General features: G+C 40.8%; 2 protein-coding genes across 4 annotated transcripts in view; one reads left to right on the top strand and one right to left on the bottom strand.

Annotated features, from left to right (window-relative positions):
* Positions 1-11,179, bottom strand: part of HEATR5B (HEAT repeat containing 5B) — a 101,359-nt gene extending 90,180 nt beyond the window's left edge. For both annotated transcript variants that reach the window (XM_069583533.1, XM_069583535.1), the window contains exons 1-4: positions 11,066-11,179; positions 10,080-10,227; positions 6,932-7,143; positions 2,622-2,730 (exon numbers count right to left, since the gene is read on the bottom strand). In XM_069583533.1, the coding sequence (XP_069439634.1) occupies positions 2,622-2,730; positions 6,932-7,143; positions 10,080-10,205 (447 nt within the window). In that variant the 5' untranslated portion in view covers positions 10,206-10,227; positions 11,066-11,179. The remainder of the gene's footprint in view (positions 1-2,621; positions 2,731-6,931; positions 7,144-10,079; positions 10,228-11,065) is intronic.
* Positions 10,673-24,579, top strand: GPATCH11 (G-patch domain containing 11). Of its 2 annotated transcripts, XM_069583556.1 has the most exons (10): positions 10,673-11,367; positions 13,046-13,162; positions 16,512-16,583; positions 17,107-17,333; positions 18,448-18,489; positions 19,242-19,362; positions 19,484-19,574; positions 20,762-20,872; positions 23,654-23,735; positions 24,413-24,579. In XM_069583556.1, exons 3-10 carry the CDS (start codon positions 16,525-16,527, stop codon positions 24,466-24,468), a joined length of 789 nt encoding a protein of 262 aa, XP_069439657.1. In that variant the 5' UTR covers positions 10,673-11,367; positions 13,046-13,162; positions 16,512-16,524; the 3' UTR covers positions 24,469-24,579. The 2 variants fall into 2 exon arrangements, with proteins under 2 accessions (XP_069439657.1, XP_069439656.1); XM_069583555.1 differs by lacking the exon at positions 13,046-13,162 and having other exon boundaries at positions 10,833-11,367.
* The last annotated feature ends 604 nt before the right edge of the window (positions 24,580-25,183 follow it).

Raw genomic sequence — 25,183 nt, 5'->3', positions numbered from 1 at the left:
CAATATAATAATCTCTCAAGGATCCCAACTTTCAGAATGTAAAATGTTACAAAAAGTACCTAAGTAATATAAAGCATCTAAAAGAGGAATAAAATAGCCAACACAGTTTTAAAACTTCTCAGATATATTCCAAACTATGAAATTATTGGGACTAATTTGAACTGTTGTTTTTGTACTGTTACAGTGTTTGATTCATATTTCTGATAGCTGATTGAAATATAGATCTCTTTCATCAGATCGTAAGCTTTTTGAGATCAAGTGGTAGATGTTATCCATCTTTACAAGCCTAAAGATATGCCTGAGAATATGTCCTCAACTCTTGTTTAATAAATGAATAGACAAACAGTTCTTAGAAGAGGTGCTGTCCAAGAAACCTTTAGTTTTCCAAGGTAAAGAATTAGACTATGAGACCAGTGCTTCGTCTATTTTCAGTTAACCCCAACTGAACAAAGAATTTTCAGAAGTAATAACAAATTGAAATGACAAAACAGAACTGTCTTTATATCATATTAGCCGCTGTGGATTGAATACTGTGCTGCCAAAAGACAAGATCAGTCCTATGCCCTGTTACCTGTAAACATGAGTTTATTTGGAAGTAAGGTTCCCAGATAACCTTAGGAAGCATCACTATGAAAAAAGCTACTGAAGATGATGGAATTCCAGGTGAGCTCTTTCAAATCCTGAAAGATGATGCTGTGAAAGTGCTGCACTGAATATGCCAGCAAATTTGGAAAACTCACCAGTGGCCACAGGATTGGAAAAGGTCAGTTTTCATTCCAATCCCAAAGAAAGGCAAAGCCAAAGAACGCTCAAACTACCGCACAATTGCACTCATTTCACACGCTAACAAAGTAATGCTCAAAATTCTCCAAGCCAGGCTTCAACGGTAGGTGAACCGTGAACTTCCAGACGTTCACGCTGGATTTAAAAAGGCAGAGGAACCAGAGATCAAATTACCAACATCAGCTGGATCATTGAAATAGCAACAGATTTACAGAAAAATATCTGTTTCTACTTTACTGACTATGCCAAAGCCTTTGACTGTGTGGATCACAACAAACTGTGGAAAATTCTGAAAGAGATGGAACTACCAGACCATCTGACCTGTCTCCTGAGAAATCTGTACGCAGATCAGGAAGCAACAGTTAGAACTGGACATGGAGCAACAGACTGGTTCCAAATAGGAAAAGGAGTGTGTCAAGGCTGTATACTGTCACCCTGCTTATTTAACTTATATGCAGAGTACATCATGAGAAACGCTGGAGAAGATGAAGCACAAGCTGGAATTAAGATTGCCGGGAGAAATATCAATAACCTCAGATATGCAGATGACACCACCCTTATGGCAGAAAGTGAAGAGGAACTAAAGAGCCTCTTGATGAAAGTGAAAGAGGAGAGTGAAAAAGTTGGCTTAAAGCTCAACATTAAGAAAATGAAGATCATGGCATCTGGTCTCATCGCTTCATGGCAAATAGATGGGGAAACAGTTGAAACAGTGTCAGACTTTATTTTGGGGGGCTCCAAAATCACTGCAAATGGTGACTGCAGCCATAAAATTAAAAGATGCTTACTCCTTGGAAGGAAAGTTATGACCAATCTAGACAGCATATTAAAAAGCAGGGACATTACTTTGCCAACAAAAGTCCATGTAGTCAAAGCTATGGTTTTTCCACTAGTCATGTATAGATGTGAGAGTTGGACTATAAAGAAAGCTGAGAGCCGAAGAATTGATGTTTTTGAATTGTGGTGTTGAAGAAGACTCTTGAGAGTCCCTTGAACTGCAAGGAGATCCAACCAGTCCATCCTAAAGGAGATCAGTCCTGAATATTCACTGGAAGGACTGATGTTGAAGCTGAAATTCCAATAGTTTGGCCACCTGATGTGAAGAGCTGACTCATCTGAAAAGACCCTGATACTGGGAAAGATTGAGGGCAAGAAGAAAAGGGGATGAGAGAGGATGAGATGGTTTGATGGAGTCACTGACATGAGTTCGAGTGAACTCCAGGAGTTGGTGATGGACAGGGAGGCCTGGTGTGCTGCAGTCCATGGGGTTGCAAAGAGTCGGACATGACTGAGCAACTGAACTGAACTGAGAGAGAAACAACATCAAGTAAAGATGAGGTCATACTAGATCAGGGTGAACCCTAATTCAATCACTGGTACCCTTTAAGAAGGCAAGGAAGCATTATTCCCAAGAGTCATCAGGGGAAAAATGGCCCTGCTCATACCTTGATTTCAGACTTAAACCTCCAGAATTGGGACCTAATAAATTTCTGTTGTTTTAAGCCATCCATTCTGTGGTAATTTATTAAAGCAGCCCTAGAAAACTAATACATTAGCTATGGTACAAAAAAATAATATGGCACTACAAAAATATCCCTGGGATTAATGTAAACCTCTTCTTTGTTAAGGAAAAGCATAATTTCCTTTCTCTTTGAAATATGAGGAACTATGCATTAAAACAAAGGGCAAGTAATATTTTTTACAAGTAATAATTTTAAATTACCCTCTTGTTAACCCATATAAGTAATACATTTAACAGAAAAAAGGCAAACATAGGTTTTACCTAACACCTAACTCCCACCACAAGCAAAACATTTAATACTTGTTGTAAAACTTACCTCTGCACTCTTCAGAGATTTCAAAAGATTATTCACTGTTTCTGGAAATGCACTGCCTAACATTCTCCCCATTTTTTCATAAAATGCTCCAACACAAGCCACTGCAGCCCTGTAAAAATTGACATTTTCATCAGTCACTGTTCAGATTAATAATTTTGTCATTTTTTTTAATTTTCAGAAATCAATTTGTATTTGTGCAGGATATTTTTGTCCACAAATTTTAAACTTTCAATAACACTTTGTTGATTACTGACTAGCATAAAAAAAATCTATAAATAAAAAATGCTGGAGAGGGTGCAGGGAAAAGGGAAGCTTCCTATACTGTTGGTGGGAATGTAAACTGGTATAGCTACTATGAGAAACAGCATTGATACGGAGGTTCCTCAAAAAACTGAAAACATCGCCACCATATGATTCAGCAATCCCATTTCTGGGCATATATCCGCAAAAAACAAAAACTCTTTAATTCAAAAACACACATGCACCCCAATGTTCATAGCAGCACTATTTACAATAGCCAAGACATGGAAACAACCCAAATGGCCATCAACAGATGGCACAGATGGCAGCAGAACAGATGGCAGCTTAAGAAGATGTGGTGTATATATATATACAATTGAATATTACTTAGCCATAAAAAAGAATGAAACACTGCCATTTACAGCAACATGGATGGACCCAGAGAATATCATACCAAGTGAAATAAGCCAGTCTGAGGAAAACAAATATTATTTGATATCACTTATTTGTGGGATCTAAAAGAAAATACAAATGAATCTATATACAAAACAAAAACAGACTTAGAGAAATGTATGGTTACCGAAGGGGATGAGGAGGGCAAGGATAAATTAGGAGTATGGGATTAGCAGATACAAACTACTATACAAAAAAACAGATAAGCAATAAGGATTTACTGTTCAACAAAGGGAACTATGCTGCTGCTGCTAAGTCGCTTCAGTCGTGACCGACTCTGTGCGACCCCATAGATGGCAGCCCATCAAGTTCTGCTGTCCGGGGGATTCTCCAGGCAAGAACACTGGAGTGGGTTGCCATTTTCTTCCCCAATGCATGAAAATGAAAAGTGAAAGTGAAGTCGCTTAGTCGTGTCCGACTCTTCGAGACCCCATGGACTGCAGCCTACCAGGCTTGTCCGTCCATGGGATTTTCCAGGCAAGAGTACTGGAGTGGGTTGCCATTGCCTTCTCCGAAAGGGAACTATATTTTATATCTTATAATAACCTATAATGGAAGATAATCTGAAAAATATATGTATATATAGAATATATATAAAAATTGAATATATATATATATATATATATACACTGAATCACTTTGATATATGCCTGAAACTAACACAATATTGTAAACCAAGTATATTTCAATTAAAAATTTTTTAGAAAAAAATGCCTTGTTTATAATTGTTAACAAATACTACGGTTAATCAAACTGTATTCTTGTCAGAAAACAGAATAAACATATACCCATATAATAAATCATACCCGTCCTTTGGAAAGAAACCCAAGCTTTCCTTTTGTTGTTGTTATTTTATTGCTAAGTCCTGTCTCTTTTGCAACCCCATGGACTGTAGCCTGCCAGGCTCCTCTGTCCAAAGGATTTTCCAGGCAAGAATACTGAAATAGGTCGCCATATCCTTCTCCAGGGGATCTTCCCAACCCAGGGATCGAACCTGCGTCTCCTGCATTGCAGGGAAATCTGCATGTATCCTTTGGAGTCTCGCAAATCTGTGCCTAAATCCTAGGACCTGCCACACAAAAGCTATGTGTCCTGAACAAGTTACTCTGAGACTGAGAGTGATTAAATAAATTTAGTTTACTATCCTAAATTTAAACAGTAGAATCAGACTCGATCTTCACCTCTTTGACTTCAAATCCCATACTTTTTTCAATACTCTATAGGCTGAAAACAAAGCTAAAAATGTCTGAGGTCATTTGCCAGAATATATTATGGAATTCCTAAGTAGAACCCATGAATCCACTGGAAATACATATGAGTAGTAAGTAATATGCAATAAATTCTGCTTTATCAGAACTATAAAATCATGTGTGGATTTGCTAAGTAATGGAGAACTAAATCATAAAACTATGAACATACCTCCAAACTCCAGAATAAACTGGAAAGCACTTTTAAGATCCATACGCATCCCAAACAACACAAAATTTAATCACAGCATACCTATGTCGTTGAAAAAAGACTTAAACACCAGTGTCGAAGTTCAGAATAGTTTCCCATTTCCTCTGTAAGCTGTTATACTGGTCCTGGCTCCTTGAATGCTGGTGTTGTGAAGGTGTATCCTTGGCACCTTCTCCTCTCAAAACAGTAATACACTCTTCCTAGGTAACTTTATCCAGACCACAGGTTCAGCCTACTCTCAAATCTCCATTCTCTCTCTACTCACCAAAACAACATTCTCAGCTCAGGTCTCTGAAACCCAGACCAGGATTTCCAACTGCCTACTACACACTGTTACATGGACTCAAACTCAGCACGTTCAGAACTGGATTCATCATCTTCTCCTGAACTTATCCTCTCCACTATTCTGTACTAGAAATAAGATATAAATAAGCCAGCTCTGTTTCCAGTTATAAGTTTTCTTTGTCCAGAAAATAGGTTGGGAAACACAGTCTGCAGGCCAAATCTGGCCCATCATCCAGCCTTCCACCTGTTGCTGTAAATAGTTTTATTGGTATACAGCTGTACTCATTTATTTACATACTGTCTATGGCAGAGTTGAGTGGCTGCAACAGAGAAGATATTCAACAAATCCAAACCTATTTACTACCTGGCCCTTTCCATAATACTTGCTGGTCCCTAACCCATCACATCCATCTTCCACTTTTCCCGTCTTAATCCCTTACTTGACTCATTTCCATATGGCATCCCTTGATGGTTCTTCTTTGGCTGATGCTTTTTTGAGAAGCCCTCACTGACACTGCTCTTCCCTCACACCACAGCTAAGTTTATTCAGGTGTTATTTTCCCTCCCACAGCACTCCTCACTGTACTATAACTGCTGATTTTCTTAATGGACTCTCATAAGGTGCATCCCTAAGGCCATTATCCTCAAGACTTCCTGTGAAAACATCTGCCCTAGATCCAAACAAGTATGTGCTTGGAGTTGGGTTAAGTCCTTAACTTAGGGAGTCAATAAAGTGAAAGTGAAAGCTGCTCACAGACTGCAGCCTGTTAGGCCCCTCTGTCCATGGAATTCTCCAGGCAAGAATACTGGAGTGGGTAGCCAGCCATTCCCTTCTCCAGGGGATCTTCCTGACCCAGGGACTGAACCCAGGTCTCCCACATTGCAGGCAGATTCTTTACTGTCTGAGCCATGAGGGAAGCCCAAGAATACTGGAGTGGGTGGTCTATCCCTTCTGCAGTGGATCTTCCCAACCCAGGAATTGAACCAGGGTCTCCTGCATTCCCTAGTGGCTCAGTTGGTAAAGAATGTGCCTGCAATGTGGGAGACCCAAGTTTGATCCCTGGGTCGGGATGATCCCTTGGAGAAGGAAATACCAACCCACTCCAGTACTCTTGCCTGGAGAAATTCCACGGACAGAGGAGCAGGACAGGCTGCAGTCCATGGAAATGCAAAAAGTTGGACACAATTTAGCAACTAACTTTCACTTTTTCACTCCTGCATTGCAGGTGGATTCTTTACCAGCTGAGCTCCCAGGGAAGCAGCCTCTGTCTCAGGTACTCAACTCCACCATTTTGGCATGAAAGCAGCTACTATATGAAGGAGCATGTCCTATTCGAATAAAACTTTATTTACAAAATAGGTGGTAAGCTGGATTTGACCTGGGGGCTATAGTTTGCTTGTTCCTGCATCAATCTCATCACCTAGAAAATCTTTTCTTTCCATCCCAGCCAAGAATATTACCAGAAACCCCTTCAAACTTCCTTCAAAATTACCAGAAACCCCTGTGCAAATTGCTGACATCAAACCAATTCTCTGCAGTTTGCTACAAGTCCCAGGGACAATGGAGCATATGTTGAAATAGAACTCCTTCCCCAGACCTACTTAGAGCTTTTTACTATCAACAGTATGCCCCAGGCTCCTCTACCTGGGAATCTTTATGATCAGCAGCCCTTCATTAAGATAATGTGTAAGTATTAGTCACTCAGTCATGTCTGACTCTTCTGCGACCCCATGGACTGTAGCCCACCAGGTTCCTCTGTCAATAGAAGTCTCTAAGCAACAATACTGGAGTGGGTTGCCATTCCCTTATTGAGATAAATTACTCTAAAAAAAAAAAACAAGTTTCAAGGGTTAATTTCAAAGTAAGTACTTACAATTTTGTTGGTAAGTAGGCTGCAGTGTCATCTTTATTTCTGATAATGTCATTACATTTATCAAGTGTTTGAAAAACAGTGAAAGTATCCCCAATGCTATAAAGGGCTGCAAGGTTTTTAGCTAACAATTTTCGTGTAGGTGGTCCAGGTGAACTACTTATTAATCCAGTTAATTGTTCAACAAGTTTTTTCTGTTTTTCCTTTACATCAGTCTGTAAAAAAAAAAAAAAAGAACATCAGTTTTTTTCTTATACATAATTTTACCTTTTAGTCCAAAAGGTTGTTCTGTTTAAATTTAAAGGAGATTAAATATTCTCCTTCATTCTCCAATTCCACAAAGTCAGCTATCAGTAAAAGTGACTACTCTATATCCAAAAAGTTTTCACACTGGCTTATTAAAAAATAAAACAGTCCAAGGATGTAAATATTGAGTGTATGGACAAATTAATGTCTTAGAACTCAGCTAGCGTCCCCCGTAAAAGCAAACTCAGTAGCTCACAAAGCTATATAGCTCAGTAAAGGAAACCAAAAGAAACTCTGAAGAGCCCTAGGCAACAGAAAAAATATTCAGATTTACTCATAATCAATGCTGAGAATTCATCCATTCATTAAAGGAATATTTATTGTGCACGTACATGCCAAGCACTATTCTAGGCACTGGGGAGCAAGAGTGACCACAATAGACAAAGCCTCTGCAGTCAAGAAGTTTACATTCTAGTGGGGAGAAAGAGTGTTTACAAATAAACATGAACAGTCTAAGTTCTTACTATTTTATAGAGACGAATAAGAAAAAGGCAACCTGAAGAGAAATCAAGATGTAAGTTATACAGATATCTGGGAGAAGAACATTCCTGGCAGGAAACAAATGCAAAGGCCTTGCTCAGCATGCTTGAGGATAGAGAAGTCAGTGTGGCTGGAGCAGAATAAGACAGAGGAAGCAGCAGGGGATGAAGTCAGAATGGTAGAAGGGACCTGGTCATGCAGTGCCTCAGACACCACTGTAAGAACTCTATTTTATTCTGAGAGTTTGAAGCAGAAGAGGGACATGATTAAATGTTCTAACAGGCTCGTTCTGACTACTGAGCCGAGGCTACTCTACAAACGTACATGGTTAGAGGCGTGGTGAGCACTTAAAAAGTCGTGGCAAAAATTCGATGAGAAATGAGGGTGGTAGCAATGGAAATAATGAAAAATAATTGAATTCTGGACATACGTAGGGGATAGACCCAATATGAATTGCTGAGAAACACGATGTGAAGTTTGAGAAAAAGAGGGAAGTGAAGAATGACTCTAAGGTTTATGATTTGAGCAACCAGAACAAAAAAATGCTCACTTCCTGATAGAAAGTACTGGGGAGAGGACAAGTTTGGAGGGTTAAATCAAGAATGCGGTTTTAACTTTGAGATGCCATTTAGATATCCAAGAGGTAGAAGTGGAGCAGGTAGTTAGATATCTGGGAATTGTTGCTATGCAGATGGTAGTAGAAGTCATGACACTAGATGGTGTCACTGAAGGAATAAGTAAGATGTATTAAAAAAAAACAAACTGTGCCCAGGACTGAGAAACAGCCAGCAAAAGAGAAGTAACTAGTGAAGCTGGAGGAGAACTAAAAGCAGTATCTTAGGAACCACAAATAGGAAAAGATTCACACCAACGGTGCATCAACAGTATTGTCAACAATTTATTTTTTAATGTGAGTGAAGGGAGCACAGATGTTCATATTATTATGCTTCACAATTTGGATAACTTTTTACATACTCCTTTTATTTTTCAATTTCACAACAAAATAAAAAATGTTTTAAGTATTTCCAGACTGAGGATCAGCTAGGTGAAAAGCTGCTGATGGGGCCATTAAGACAGAATACTGACCACTGGTTTGGGCAAAAGAAGATCTGTTTCAGTGAAATGGAGGCAACACCTACCCAGATGGAGTGAGTTTAAGAGAAAACAGGAACTTTTAGTTAAAAACTGTAATGAATCCATGTGTTAATTCTGTCTCTACAGAAACTAAAGTATACTCCAGGGCAATCAAAGAAATAAGTAACTAAAAAGCACAAGGACACAAAGGCAAAGAAAACAAAGAATGAGCTATACTCAATCGGGAAAGCTAGAAGATACCCAACGTCCAACACGGAACCCCCTAAAAGCTCAGGTATGTTGTGGCTTTTGTTTTGAGGCATCAAAGTTCTCATGGAGGAGAGAGTGAAGTTGCACCTAGAAGTGAAGGGAATGATTAGGACGCTATTTAAGACTCTCTCCTTCATTCTGGACTTCGCAAGCTCAGGCACAATTGTGGGCTGGGAAAACTACACTGACAACAGAGGGACTAAGTAAAAGTAACCATACTGAATGTTGGAGTCCCCAGCCTTCTCCGCCAAATCCTGGAATCTAGGCAGCTAGTCATATACCTTAGGACACTTTAAAGTAAAAAAAGGCTCTTGTGGGGAATGACTAGCCAAGAGAAACCTATAAAGAGTTCCTCAAAGAACTGGACCAGTATGACAAAGCACAGTTAACAAACGTCATTCTACCCAGCAAACTTTACTACTCCCTCTTAAACTTTTTTTAATTTATTTATTTTTTAATTGAAGGATAATTGCTTTACAGAATTTTCTGTCAAACCTCAGCATGAATCAGCTACAGGTATACATATATCCCCTTCCCTCTTATATTTGAGCAGATGGTAAAAGATCATCAGATGTTTGATTTCCTAATTTTAAACACAGCATCTAATTTTCAAACAAATATTGAAAAGTAATTTGGATGAAAAGACTGTGAAGGAAAGAAAAAAAAAAAGGCTAACTCTTCAGAGAGACAAGTGAAGATACTGAAACTGCTACACAGCACTAAGGGACCCCTTGAAGTTGGAGATAATGAATTTAAGGTGATAGCAGTCACATAATCTTCTTTTTCTCCACTCAAATTTAGATGTCCAGGAAGAAATATGAAGCCTCTATCCAAGCAATAAGCTGGATTTAAATGAGGTTTCAGTTTTTGCCACAGGATAGAAAAAGGACAGACAAGAAATTTTTACTACAGTGTAATATTTTCAAGTGACCCACAACCTCCAAAACATAATGTGCTTTCTTACAAATCGTGTACACATAATATTCTTTACACGTTAACTAGATAAAAAGCAATACCATACCTTGTTGGCAGCAACCAAGACTTTATCAAGAAATCGCAACCATTCAAAGATAAAAACTGGTCTCTTTGCTTCAGTGATTTGAGCCAAAGCTTCTTCATTGAGCAATAAACTGTGGGCTAACTCCATGACTGAAGTTTTAGATTCACACCTTAAATAAACAATTTTAAAATTCTTGTAAGGACCTGTTCACGTAAGCTTCATGAATATAATCACTAAGAAAAGAAATACAAGGCTTTATTTCTCATCTCACTTGGAGGACAGGTAGGTAACTTCTTTGAGGCAAAGCCTGAGAAACTGATTTTAAAGGATAAGGGTGCAAATAAAAACAAATGAAAGTCATGCTTGTTGAGGAAGAATGGATAATGGGGTCAAAGGAAAATTAAAATAATCAGTGCAAAAAAGGCATGGTTCCAGAAGAAAAACAGATGTCCTTTACCCATTTCATACACGGAAAACCGAAACGCCAATATCAAACATCAGCCGAGCATGACAACCCACCCTCCTTTTTTCTCTCCTTCTGCTCGATGCACAGCACCCTCCCCCTGCTGCACCTGCCCCAGGAGGACTTCAAGGCGTCCCAGCAGAAAGATGCCACCCTGGAAGCCTCTGAGAGTCTTTCTTGGGGGGATGAGGTGGCGGCGGGAGGCCAGATACCCAGGGCCGAAGCTTCAGCTGCAACGCCGGGGGTGGGGGTGGGGGGGTGCAGGAACGCAGCTGGCAGAGGCCGCGCGCGCAGCTGGTCCGGGTAAACCCGACTATTATGAGAACCGAAGCGCTGCGCCGGGCCTGGGGGAAATGCAGGAGGCGCCGCAGGCCTGGGCGCCGGTCACCCTGGCTGTCAACCCCAGGAGTCGGCGGCTGAAAAGTGAAAGTGTTCATTACGAACTGGGATTCCGTCCCCAGCCCTCTGACAACGTGGTGGCGGGGACTTTGGGGAAGGGGATGTGTCAACGCGCAGGCTCTAGCTGCAGACTCGGCGGCCTCACCTCCTATTTCTGGCAGGGGCGCCTCAGCAGAGCTCCAGGGCCTGAAGCAGCCGCCGAGGGACCCGGATGCCCCGCCTCCCACACTCCAGCCGGCAGGAAGCGCAGGGAGAGCGCGTGCGCGGAAGGCTGATCCTGCGCAAGCGCACTTAACCGCGCCCGCCAAGCCCCTCCTGCCGCAGGTTTCCAGTTGATCCTGTTTTCGGAAACTCCGGAGCGAGCCGAGGCCCGGAGGTCCTTAGGTTGGTGTGTGTCTGCTCTGCAAGCGCTCACTAGAGCTGGCCTGGGGCGAATAGAGCTTCCAGGTAAGGGGCTGTGGGCGCCTGTCGAATGATAAACAGTGGTGACCTGTACACTGGCTGTAACTAGCCATCACACCATCTCCTATGTTCCCACCCACGAGTGATCAAGTTTGTGGGAAGATTGCAGCTAGGAGGGGCGCCAGGAGGGAAGGGATCGGCGGTCCCTGCAGGGAGTGTTTGGGACTGAGGCGTTTCTTGTCATCTTTCTGCTGTGCAATCAGCTACTTAGTCCATCTCTTCACTTGGATGTGTAATTAGACTCTCAGTACATTCGAAGCATCACTTTTTTTTAAGAGTATGTTTGAATTACAATGTTGTGTATTGCAATGTACAGCCACTGCTTACAGCAAAATGGCTCATTTATACATACATATATATTTCCATATTCTTTTCCACTATGGCTTATCACAAAATATTGACTGTAATTCCCTGTGCTATACAGTAAGGTGTTGTTTATATATTCTCTTTGAATCTACTACTCCCAAGCTACCAATCCATCTGTCCTCCTACCTCCTCCCTTTGGCAACCACCAGTATATTTTCTCTATGTCCATGATTCTGTCTCTATTTCATAAATAAATAGGTTCATTTGTGTCATATTTTAGGTTCCACATATATCATATGGGAGAAGGAAATGGCAACCCACTCCAGTGTTCTTGCCTGGAGAATCCCAGGGATGGGGGAGACTGGTGGGCTGCTGTCTCTCGGGTCGCACAGAGTCGGATACGACTGAAGTGACTTAGCAGCAGCATGTATCATATGGGATTTGTCTTTCTCCTTCTCACTTGCTTCACTTAGTATGATTATTTCTCGTTGCATCCATGTTGCTGCAAATGGCACTGTTTTGTTCTTTATCCATTTCTTTATCCATTCATCTGTCAGCGGACATTTAGGTTATTTCCGTGTCTTGGCTATTGTGAAGAGCTGCTATGAACACAGGGGTGAAGCAGCACTCTTGTTGACACCTCCCCCCTGCTCTCTGCCAGAAAACAAACAAAAACAAAACATGATGCTGCAATCTGACCATTTCCAAGAACTGGTAACTCCATTCTTCCAGATATTCAAACCAAAAGCCTTAGGGTCACCGTTGGCATCAATCTTTCACATGCCACCTCCAATCTCATTATCCCTATCTTCAGAATATACCCAGAATCCAATGGTTTCTCATGACTTCCATTGCTGTCTTCCATCAAACCCGGGTCTCCCGCATTGTAGGCAGACGCTTTACCATCTGAGCCACCAGGGAAATCCATTGCTGTCTAGCCACTGTCATTCTGTCTGGATTATCACCTTGTGAAGTTTATCCTTATGCTTCATGGGAATAGATGATGCTGGGAAACATATTGTACCCATAAAAAGGGGGCTTAAATGACCTGTAACCCCTATTCTTGTCTGCATAGACCTTTAGAGCTAAATAGGTCCCTTAAAAATAATCTAATCCTATTTGCAGTAGAAACAGCTCTGAGACATGATTTGTGTGTGTATGTGTGGTATTAAGCAAACTGTTTACCTATACTGAGTCTTAATTAAAGCAGGACTAACTGTACCTGGCAGGCTACAGTTCATGGGGTCACAGAGAGTCAGATATGACTGAGTGACTACGCACAGTACAATTGTACCTATCTTACAGAGCTGTTAATGGTAATTAATATTTCTTTTTATTTTTATCTATTTATTTGTAGGGCTGCACTACTTAGTTGTAGCATGGGGGATCTAGTTCCTTGACAAGGATTTAACCCATACCCCTGCATTGGGAGCACAGAGGCTTAACCGCTAGACCACCAAGGAAGTCGTTAATGGTAATTAAATAGAATGAAAATGTTTGATATATTAAGTAGGTGTTTCATTCACTACACCAAAGCCTTTGACTGTGTGGGTCACAACAAACTGTGGAAAATTCTTAAAGAGATGGGAATACCAGACCATCTGACCTGCCTCCTGAGAAATGTGAATACAGGTCAAGAAGCAACAGTTAGAACTAGACATGGAACAACACACTGGTTCCAAATTGGGAAAGGAGTATGTCAAGGTTGTATATTGTCACCCTGCTTATTTAGCTTATAAGCAGAGTACATGATGCGAAATGTTGGACTAGATGAAGCACAAGCTGGAATCAAGATTTCCAGGAGAAGTATTAATAACCTCAGGTACACAGATTGGTCACCTGATGCAAACAGCTGACTCGTTTGAAAAGACTCTAATGCTTGGAAAGATTGAAGGCAGGAGGAGAAGGGGACGACAGAGGATGAGATGGTTGGATGGCATCACCGACTCAATGGGCATGAGTTTAAGTAAACTCCAGGAGCTGGTGATGGACAGGGAGGCCTGGTGTGCTGCAGTCCATGGCGTCGCAAAGAGTCGGACTTGACTGGCAACTGAACTGAATGCAGATGACACCACTCTATGGCAGAAAGCAAAGAAAAACTTAAGAGCCTCTTGATGAAAGTGAAAGAGGAGAATGAAAAAGTTGGCTTAAAACTCAACATTCAGAAAACTAAGATCATGGCATCTGGTCCCATCACTTCATGGCAAATAGATGGGGAAACAATGGAAACAGTGAGAGATTATTTTGGGGGGCACCAAAATGACTGCAGATGGTGACTGCATCCATGAAATTAAAAGACACTTGCTCCTTGGAAGAAAAGCTATGACCAAACTAGACAGCATATTAAAAAGCAGAGACATTACTTTTCCAACTAAGGTCCGTCTAGTCAAAGCTATGGTTTTTCCAGTAGTCATGTGAGAGTTGGATCATGAAGAAGGCTGAGCGCTGAAGAATTGATGCTTTCGAACTGCTATGCTGAAGAAGACCCTTGAGGATTCCTTGGACTGCAAGTAGATCAAACCAGTCAATCCTAAAGAAAATCAACCCTAAATATTCATTAGAAGGAATGATGCTGAAGCTGAAGCTCCAGTACTGTAGCCACCTGATGCGCAGAGCCGACTCATTGGGAGACAGAGGATGAAATGATTGGATGGCATCACCGACTCAATGGACATGAGTTTAAGCCAACTCCGGGAGATGGTGAAGGACAGGGAAGCCTGGTCTGCTGCAGTCCATGGGGTCTCAAAGAGTTGGACACAACTGAGCAACTGAATAACAACAACAGGGAAAGAGATGCTTATTTGCCCTGTTTAGGCCATCCCCTCCCCTCTTACTAGGATAGGGTACCATAACTGGCCACCTTATGCCTCAGGAAGTACTAATTGCCACCCTCCAGTAAACCACAAGGAAGGCAGAGGGCTGAGTTCCAAAAGGAGGGATGATGAGTTCCAAAGGAGGGAGGCTGAAACAGCATGTGGGCACTGCAGCAAGTGACTCCATCTTGCATCCAGCAACTGCACCAGAAGCATTGACAGTACCCGGGAGGCTGTTAGAAATGCAGAGCCTCGGACTCGAGCTCAGAATCAGACTCTGCATTTTGAGAAACATGCTGCATGCTAAAAGTCGCTTCAGTTGACTCCTTGCGACTCTTTGTGACCCTGTGGACTGACTGTAGCCTACCAGGCTCTTCTCTCCGTGGGGATTCTCCAGGCAAGAATACTGGAGTGAGTTGCCATGCTCTTCTTCAGGGGATCTTTCTGACCCAGGGATTGAACCCACGTCTCCCTGCGTCCCCTGCGTTGCAGGCAGACTCTTTACTGCTGAGCTACCAGGAAGCCCCAAGAAAATCCCAGGGCGTTCATATACACAGGAAAGTTTGAAGTACACTTTTCTAGATAATTATTTTATCCCTTTAAGGGCTAATTATTACATGATTTTAACTATTTTGGCTAAAACAGTCCTCAAAAGTGTTTCCATATAAGTGAAGTGTTAACTATATCTAATTAGCAATGAACTGCTTGAACATGAAGTACTGTGGAGAGACCTGGAGTGGTCAAGACAGGCCTTTGTAAAGGCGGGTAGCCTAGGCCTAGGAGGAATGAACTGTCTGCAGTGTGTTCAGAGGACAAGGAGACCATGTGGCATGAGTAATGAATCCTGAGAAAGAGTCAGGTCAGATTACGGGGGATCTCTCTGCTACCATGTGAAAGTGATGGTTCCTCCACTGCCCACAGGGGAAAATTTGCTGAAGGATTTGAAACGAGCAAGTAACATGCCCTGACTTATATTTAAAAAAAAAAAACAACACTTTGGAGAGGTCATAGAGGACCTCTGTGGATTGGAAGAGGAGAGGCCAAAGGCAATAAGACCAATTAGGAAGCAGTTGTGACATTCAGGTGAGAAAGAAATGCCTGAACTAAAGTAGTGGTCACAACAATAAGAAAAAAATGCCCATGAGGGATAATGTGGAAGAAGAGTGGACAGAGGTTTATAAGAGGTCAGGAAGGGGGAGATGGTGGCAGCGTTAATTTGCAAATACAGAGATAAAGGCAATCAACGTGGGGGAGAGAATGAGTTGTTTGGATTGTTGAGTTTGAGGGCTCAACCCAGAAGGATGTCAAAAGAGGCCTTGAATATGGAGTAGGGTTCTAAAGGTCACAGCTGAGGATGCATGCAAGTTTATTTCCATTTTGGTAAACTGAAAATTAGTAGTTGTTACCATATGTAAAGGATTTCCCAGGTAGTGCTAGTGGCAAAGAACCCACCTGCCAATGCAGGGAATGTAAGAGATGCAGGTTCTATCCCTGGGTCGAGAAGATTCCCTGGAGGAGGGCATGGCAACCCACTCCAGTGTTCTTGCCTGGAGAATCGCATGGACAGAGGAGCCTGGCAGGCTGCCATCCATAGGTTCACAAAGTGTCTGACACAACTGAAGTGACTTAGCATTCATGCACGCACACCATATGTGAAATAGGTAGCTAGTAGGAAGCTGCTGTCTAACACGGGGAGCTTAACACAGTGCCCTCTGACAACCTGGAGGGATGGAGTGAGGGCAGGACGGGGTGGGGTTGGGAGGGAGGTTCAAGAAGGAGGGGGCATGTGTATGCTTATGGCTGATTCATGTTGTCGTATGGCAGAAACCAGCACAACATTATAAGGCAGTTATCCTTCAATTAAAAATAAATTTTTAAAATTGATGGTAGAAGAAGGTACAGTAATGTTTTCAAGATTGCTCACGTCTAGTAAGTGGTCATGCTGGGGTTTGAAATAAAACCTTGAATCTGCATCTTAAAAAAAAATTGTTCATCCTGTTTGCTTTGTAGATACTTTCGCCATATGAAGTTGAACATGGCAGAAGACGAGGACTATATGTCTGATTCCTTCATTAATGTCCAGTAAGTACATGTGCACACCCCATATAACAATATGTGTAAGACATTAAGGAATTGGAGATTTTTAAGCAATGCGATTGATTCTAAAGGTGAGGTTGGAAATTTCGTCTTTATGAGAACATTTCCTACATGTCTGTGATACAAAGATACTTCTAATGCTAAGCATTTTACTTCTTTTTCTTCCACACTACCAAGGACATTTAACTGTTTTCCTTTATTTCATCTTTTCACGTCTTGTTTCTACTTTTGAGAGTAGCCTTTTATTATTGCCAACCTCCTAGAAAAATTAGTCTATTTTTTATTTTTTCAACTCTACAGTTTGTTTCTTACTATCTAATACCAGCCTTCATCGTTTTTACCAAAACAGCCATTCTCACAGGACATTGGTTACATTCTAATAGTGGTGATAACAGAGATGCTCCTAAAGGTAGCACTGAAATATTAAGTAGTTTCAAGTGAGTAAGTGGCAAAGTTATGAGAAACTTCCATGTACTAGTCTAGAATAACCTTTTCCCTCATTCTTCAGAGACGATATCAGACCAGGCTTGCCAGTGCTGAGGCAAATCCGGGAAGCCCGCCGAAAAGAAGAAAAGCGACAGGAAGTGAATCTGAAAAACAGACAGAAGAGTATAAAAGAAGAAGAACAAGAGAGACGTGACACAGGGTTGAAGAAAGCACTCGGCTGCGAAAACAAAGGGTTTGCTCTGCTTCAGAAGATGGGGTATAAAAGTGGTCAGGCCCTCGGCAAGAGCGGTGAGTCAGAGCCAGAAATGAACAGCTGTCCTTAACCACCAAATGGTAACTTATTGATGGGGACCAGTGATGACTCTTTCCTCACTGTCTGTCTACACAGAAACTGAAACAACTTAAGCTTCCTGGTCTCTTGTATGCTGGCAAGCTTATGGAGCACTTCCATCTTCCCATAGCCACTTCAGACATAAGCCATCCAGAGCTGCTTAGCCGCCCAGCTTGGCCCTGAAGGAGTGGGATGGATGAGGCTTGCCACGGAGGCAGCAGCTAAGAAGGATGACAGGAGAAGGGTTAAGAAGTGCAGTGGCCCCAGGCATTCTCTGGTGGTTCAGTGGCTAACGCCCGTCCCCAGTCAGGGAACTGGATCACTGCATGCTGCAACTAAGACCTAGCACAGCCAAATAAGTAAATCAGTGTTTCTTTAAAACAGAAAGGGGGGCTTCCCTAGTGGTCCAGTAGTTGGGACTTCACCTTCCAATGCAGAGGGGGCAGGTTCGATCCCTGTTCAGAAAGCTGAGATCCCACATGCCGAGTGGCAAAAACACCAAAACAAAGACTTTAGAAAATGACCCACATCAAAAATATCTTAAAGCAAAGTTCAGTGGCCCAAAGGACAAGGGAGCAACACTAGAGATGATGGCAGGACTCTGGCCTGCTTGCTCTGTACGTGTGGCAGCTGCCTGGATGACCCCTCAGCTGGAGAAGCTCAGTTCTCACCTCTGTTTTAGGAATGAGATTGCTTATTAAGAGATAGAGGTCATATACATAGTGTCTTCCGTAAGCTGTTTTTCTCTTCTCTCCATTATTGCCATTGCTTTGACGTCCCTAGCAAGGCTTTGCTCTCTCTTAAGGCTGCCACCCTCTTATATATATATCAGTGAAAATTCCTTCATTTAGGTGGCCTTGGAGGCTGTCCATCAGCTTTATTGAGGACTTAGTATTTAAAGGCCGAGGGAAGTAGTTGATGTTGAGTATTGATGTTCAGTTCCAATTTTGAGTATCCCTGAAACTGGAAGGGATATGTATAGAACATTGTAAAGTTGCATACTGCATCTACCAGTAGTTTGAGGAAGAATTTCTAAAGTAATTTGTGTTTTGTTCTCTTTTTTTTTTTTAGGAGATGGTATTGTTGAACCAATTCCTCTCAGTGTCAAAACAGGTGTGTAATTACTGTTGCGGCTGTTTGCTGGTAATAACAACTTATACTTAAATATAGCGCATATACTGTTCAATAAATGGTTTTTTTATGGTGGTACTATTACAGTTCTTATCATGTAAAATGTTTCTTAAACTCCTAGACCTTTTAAACTAAAAGTAAGTTTTAATGAGTATAAAATAAAATTTAAATCATAAAAGTAACGGGAAAATTGTTGTGACCATCAAAAATACAAAGCTATTTTTATCTGTTGAATGTCCTAAAAGTATCCTGATTTATCCACTAAATGTTTCTGTTAATAATTGGACAAATTAAAGAGAAAAATATATATTTTTTATTTGTTCATCATATTTCTATAAAAGCATGAGTGTTGATATGTATTTCCCAATTTGAAAAAAAAATGTGTATAGTATTGACATCTTTTTAGATCAGAATGATAATCTTTGTGAAAATTAAATTGTGAATTTGGATTAAAAAAAACCTCCAGTGTTTTCTCCTGCCCTTCTTATCAGATGATTTTGAGTGATTGTACTGCAGTTAGAACTGCATTTAATTTGTAAGTATTTAGGTAATTCCCTGGCAGTCCAGTGGTTAGGACTCCATGCTTTCACTGCCAAGGACCTGGGTTAAATTCCTGGGTGGGAAACTGAGATCCTGCCAGCTGCAATGCATGGCCAGAAAAAAAAAAATTTAAGTTGTCGCATTTTGACATACAAAGTCAGTAAGTTTCTCATCAGTGTTTCCTGTTTGAGCAGGGAAAAGTGGCATTGGTCATGAGACATTATTAAAACGGAAAGCAGAGGAAAAATTGGAAAGCTACAGAAGAAAGATTCACATGAAAAGCCAAGCTGAAGAAAAAGCAGCAGAACAGTTTCGGTAACTGAGCTGTCTTTAGTTTCATTGTTCCTTTATTATGGTATGTTTCCTGGTATTTGGGCATTTAACATGGATTACGAGAGCACAGACCTCTAGTGTACTATTTCTTTCTTTGAATTAGAATTCGACTTAAAAATAAGCAAGATGAAATGAAGCTAGAAGGAGATCTTAGAAGAAGTCAGAGAGCCTGTCAACAATTGGATACTCAGAAGGTAATCCTTTTACCTGCTTTCCGTTTGGTAAAGTATTTTGGCCCCCAGTATGATTTACCGTGTATGTTTTTTTGGCCTCACCACACAGCATGTGTGACCAGGGGTCAAACTTGTGCCCTCTGCATTGGAAGTGTACCCTCTGCATTAGAAGTATTGAGTCTTAACCACTGGACCACCAGGAATGTCCCATACATTTATTTTTAAAGAGAGAGAGAGAACTCCAAGCTTAGTGTATCTGCCTGTTAAAACTTTCAGATGCACTGTTGATCTGTGATAACTGGTATGCACAATAATGACTTGTTCACTGTAGGAACATATTCTGAATGATCTTTAAGCATTAAATACCATTTTTCACTTAACTGTTCTCCATTTATTTGAATATTGATTACTCAGACTATTACATGTGGAAATTCTGTTCATTTGAATGTTTGGCCAATCAGAATAGCCTATTTTCAGTCCATATTCAGTAACTTCCATGTCTGTAACTAGTAAAATCATGTAGAATGCTATTTCAGATTTCAGTAGTCCTCAAAATTCAATTTTTGATTTGATTCTTCTTTAATTTTTTTATTTTGATGGTTCACCTACCAGCAAAATAAAGTGACTTCATTTAAAGTCTCAAAAATTGTTTCTAAAATTTCGCTTATATAAATAGATCGCTGGAAGCAATCTCTTACTTTTCAGTATTTCCATAGCATGTTATTTTGAATATATGTCTTGATACTTAAGACTTCTTAGCTATGTGTATCATTTTATACCCGTTCAGCCACTTATCCCCATAGCTTCTTTTCCCTACTAGATTGTCAGCAGTTGGGAGGCAGTATTCTAACTGGGCTTTGCATCCCTATAGTTCCATAGTACAGGGTTTCCCAGGTGGCTCAGTGGTAAAGAATCCTCAATGCAGGAGACACAGGAGACTCAGGTTTGATGCCTGGGTCAGGAAGATCTCCTGGAGAAGGAAATGGCAACCCACACTAGTATTCTAAGCTGGAAAATTCCACGGACAGAAGAGCCTGGGGTCAGAGTCAGACGCATCTGAGCAACTGAACTCACATTCACTGTTCCATGGTGTGGAACTTAAAGCAGTAAATATTTAGTTGAAAGAGTGAATTCATGTTGACATGAACAAACTTGTGATAATCTTTATGTTTAGCTTTGTTTAATTGGGAATAATTCTCCATTTTCAGAATATTCAAGTTCCCAGGGAGGCCTGGTACTGGTTGAGGCCTGAAGAAGAAACTGAAGAAGAGACAGAGGAAGAACAAGATGAAGATGAATATAAGAGTGAAGATTTAAGTGTATGGTTTGTTTGGTTTTTTTTGGAATGGGGGAGGATAATTGCTTTACAATATTGTATTAGCCTCTGCCAGACACCAACATGAATCAGCCACATTAAATGTATGTTTTAGCACCAGTTCCTTAAGCTAGGTGTCTCAGCCTTGGCACAATTAACATTTTCAACTGGGTAATTGTTTGTTGTGGGGCTGTTCTGTACATTTTAAGTTATTTCATTGCATCTATGGCCTCCATCCACCATCCACTGCACATCCCTCTTGTGACAACCAAAAATGTCTCCAGCTCAGTTCAGTTGCTCAGTCATGTCCAACTCTTTGCGACCCCATGGACTGCAATACACCAGCCTTCCCTGTCCATCACTAACTCTCAAAGTTTACTCAAACTCATGTCCATAGAGTTGGTGATACCATCCAGCCATCTCATCCTCCATTGTCCCCTTCACCTCCTGCACTCAATCTTTCCCAGAATCAGGGTCTTTTCCAGTGAGTCAGTTCTTCGCATCAGGTGGCAAGAGTATTGGAGTTTCAACTTCAGCATCCGTCCTTCCAATGAATATTCAGGACTGATTTCCTTTAGGATGGACTGGTTGGATCTCCTTGCAGTCGAAGGGACTCTCAAGAGTCTTCTCCAACACTGCATTTCAAAAGCACCAATTCTTCGGTGCTCAGCTTTCTTTATAGTCTGACTCTCACATTCATACACGACTACTGGAAAAACCATGGCTTTGACTAGACGGACCTTAGTTGGAAAAGTAATGTCTCTGCTTTTTAATATGCTGTCTAGTTTGGTCATAGCTTTTCTTCCAAGGAGCAAGCGTCTTTTAATTTCATGGCTGCAGTAACCATCTGCAGTGATTTTGGAGCCCCTCAAAATAAAGTCTCACTGTTTCCATTGTTTCCCCATCTATTTGCCATGAAGTGATGGGACCAGATGCCATGATCTTAATTTTCTGAATGTTGAGGTTTAAGCCAGCTTTTCCACTCTCCTCTTTCACTTTCATCGAGAGGCTGTTTAGTTTTTCTTCGCTTTCTGCTATAAGGGTGGTGTCATCTGCATATCTGAGGTTATTGATATTTCTCCCAGCAATCTTGATTCCAGCTTGTGCTTCTTCCAGTCCAGCCTTTCTTATTATATACTCTGCATATAAGTTAAATAAGCAGTGTGACAGTATACAGCCTTGACATACTCCTTTCCCGATTTGGAACCAGTGTATCGTTCCATGTCCAGTTCTAACTGTTGCTTCTTGACCTGAATAAATATTTCTCAGGAGGCAGCTCAGGTGGTCTGGTATTCCCGTCTCGAAGAATTTCCTGCAGTTTGTTGTGATCCACACCGTCAAAGGCTTTGGCATAGTCAGTAAAGCAGAAATAGATGTTTTTCTGGAACTCTCTTCCTTTTTCAGTGATCCAGTGGATGTTGGCAATTTGATCTCTGGTTCCTCTGCCTTTTCTAAATCTGGCTTGAACATCTGGAACTTCATGGTTCATGTACTGTTGAAGCCTGGCTTGGAGAATTTTGAGCATTACTTTGCTAGCATGTGAGATGAGTGTAATTGTGCAGTAGTTTGAATATTCTTTGGTATTGCCTTTCTTTGGGATTGGAATGAAAACTGACATTTTCCAATCCTGTGGCCACTGCCAAGTTTTCCAAATTTGCTGGCATATGGAGTGCAGCACTTTTACAGAATCATCTTTTAGGATTTGAAAAAGCTCAACTGGAATTCTATCACCTCCACTGGCTTTGTTTGTAGTGATGCTTTCTAAGGCCCACTTGACTTCACATTCCAGGCTGTCTGGCTCTAGGTGAGTGATCACGCCATTGTGGTTGTCTGGGTCACAAAGATCTTTTTTGTATAGTTCTGTGTATTCTTGCCCCCTCTTCTTAATATCTTCTGCTTCTGTTAGGTCCATACCGTTTCTGTCCTTTATTGTGCCCACCTTTGTGTGAAATGTTCCCTTGATATCTCTAATTTTCTTGAAGAGATCTCTAGTCTTTCCCTTCTGTTGTTTTTCTCTATTTCTTTGCTTTGATCACTGAGAAAGGCTTTCTTATGTCTCCAGACATTGCTAAATTTTCACCTGAGGGAAAAAAATCACTCCTAGTTGAGAGCTACTACATTATAGGTTTATTTTATTAACCCTAAATCAAAACTTCATGTAAATGGCCCTTTTAGCTTCAGTTTACCCCTCTCACCTCAGTTTGGATGATGTATAAGCTGCCAATGTAAATTATGTTGATTTCTACCTTGTTTCCTATTGAACCTCTTTAAGTAATTCTGAGCACCTCCTCCCCCCAGCTCAGCCACAAACAAAACAAAGTCAAAAAACACAATTCAAAGTAAGTAGAGAGTTTTCAAGAAAAGAATACACATTTCCATGGTTACTTGTATAAAAGAGTGTGTTGGAAACATTCACAATTGGAAAAATATATGTTCCGCCTAACTGGGAAACCATTGATGAGAACTCTAGTGGCAGAGTGAGAGTTTCACCCAGATTCTTTGAAACTATTAATAGGAGGGGTCTTTAAAGGATGCTGATTCTAATAGAGCCAGCCACAATCTATTGTTGAAATGTTAACAAGTGGTCTGTGTTGTGTCTGACAGAAGTGAAATAGGGCAGCTAGTAAACTGGGACATGTTCTAATATATTCTGCCCTTGACACCTCTCCTAACTGACTGAGAGTGTTTCAGAAGATTTATGGCCTTGGGGTAATTCAGCATAATCTAAGAGACCTAAAAACAAAAATTCTGTTCGGTGTAAACCATTAATGTGCTTGTATCCTAGGTACTGGAAAAATTACAAATACTGACTAGTTATTTAAGAGAAGAACATCTGTATTGTATTTGGTGTGGAACAGCCTATGAAGGTAAGAAGATACTTTATACTTTTGAAAACTATTGGATACAAATGCGCTTTGATTTCGGCTTTGATTTTTTTTTTATGAAAGTCATATTTCCATAGACAATGGAAATTTTTTATTCCATTCAAAGGGCAACGTTGGATGAATGCTTTAAAGAAATAGGGGGTAGAGAAAGAACAGGGTTAATTAAAGGTGCTTTTAACTTTTCAGACACTGAACGTGCAGAAGGGAATTTTTCAGTCTTCTATTTCACAAGAAAGAATACATTTTTTCATGCTTTATTTTTCCACAATTGTTCAGCTACCAGAAAGATACAGTAAATTTTCAGAACTAATTTTTTTGTGCTTAGGTAGAATATTGTCTGTGAACCATAAAAATCAGGATGTTGAAATCCACTCCATTTTTTTTTCATTGTAAGGAAAGAAATGGTTAAAACATGTCAGATGTCTTAAAGACACAAGTGCTCTTTTCTAGCATTTGCCCAAGCCAGCTTTAACTTGAACCTAAGGACTGTGTACTTGAGAGTGAAGAATTTGGGGTTATTGTTGTATCTTTTCCTGGTTTGTTTAGCAGAGTAAGGAAGCAGACACAACTACAAAATACATGTTATGCTGAAACCATTTTCTAAAATAGTTTACTGTGCAATTTGTATTAATTGTTTCTTTTCCTCACATGAATTACAGATAAAGAAGACCTGTCTTCAAATTGTCCAGGACCAACTTCTGCAGATCATGACTAAGATTATTCTCAACAAAGTGGAAGCTTGGCAAATGTTCTTGTTTCCTAAAGACAGATAGTTGGGCTGTTAGAATTCCCACATTTTTGATGCCAGTAAAGAAAGGGGACTTCATATGTTTTGTTCTTTTTGTGCATTAGAAGTACTTTGTACTTTATAATTGTTTACTAACTTCAACATATAATGGAAAGCCATGGCAGAGCATAAGAATTATAGAAACCAGCAGTTACAGTTCATGACTCTGTCTTAACGTTTATGGGGTTTAAGGACACCAGCTCTCTTATTCCCTTCTTCACTTTGGAACAAATTGAGAAATAAGACATGAGAGTTTGAGATCAAAATATCAGTTTTATTACTAACAGAATGAAGAGCTACTTGGCTTGTTCTCCAGCCACACTCCCTGTGAGATCTCCCTGCTTAGAGAGGGCTGCAGACCTTGCCTCAGAGGAAGGATAGAGCCCATGTCAGCTGTCAAGGCAAGAGAGCCAACCCTCGGGGCAGAGGAGAGGCACGCATCCTCAGTTCATTTTCCCAAAACCGCTCATCAGGAGAGATTCAGCTCTGTTGAGAAGGGACAAATACAGGCTCGCAGGACTGCTTCCCACAATTCTGTCTTCCAAGGAGCAAGAAGAGGTTCCCTTCCCTGCATGCAAGCTTGAGGAGGAGGTGAAAAGTATTCCCCTCAATGAGAGTAATGTCAGAGGCAAGGTTCCAGTAG

This window comes from Ovis canadensis, chromosome 3 (genome assembly GCF_042477335.2).
Source record: "Ovis canadensis isolate MfBH-ARS-UI-01 breed Bighorn chromosome 3, ARS-UI_OviCan_v2, whole genome shotgun sequence".
In the NCBI taxonomy this organism is placed as follows: Eukaryota; Metazoa; Chordata; class Mammalia; order Artiodactyla; family Bovidae; genus Ovis; species Ovis canadensis.
The sequence above is the reverse complement of the archived record's forward strand: the minus strand, read 5'-3'. Positions and strand labels throughout refer to the sequence as shown.

Excerpts from the sequence above, each read along its gene's own strand:
- GPATCH11 (XM_069583556.1), top strand. The coding sequence starts at position 16,525 with ATGAAGTTGAACATGGCAGAAGACGAGGACTATATGTCTGATTCCTTC. Across the intron at positions 16,584-17,106 it reads GATTCCTTCATTAATGTCCA|AGACGATATCAGACCAGGCT; the intron begins GTAAGTACATGT and ends CTCATTCTTCAG. Across the intron at positions 18,490-19,241 it reads TCCTCTCAGTGTCAAAACAG|GGAAAAGTGGCATTGGTCAT; the intron begins GTGTGTAATTAC and ends CTGTTTGAGCAG.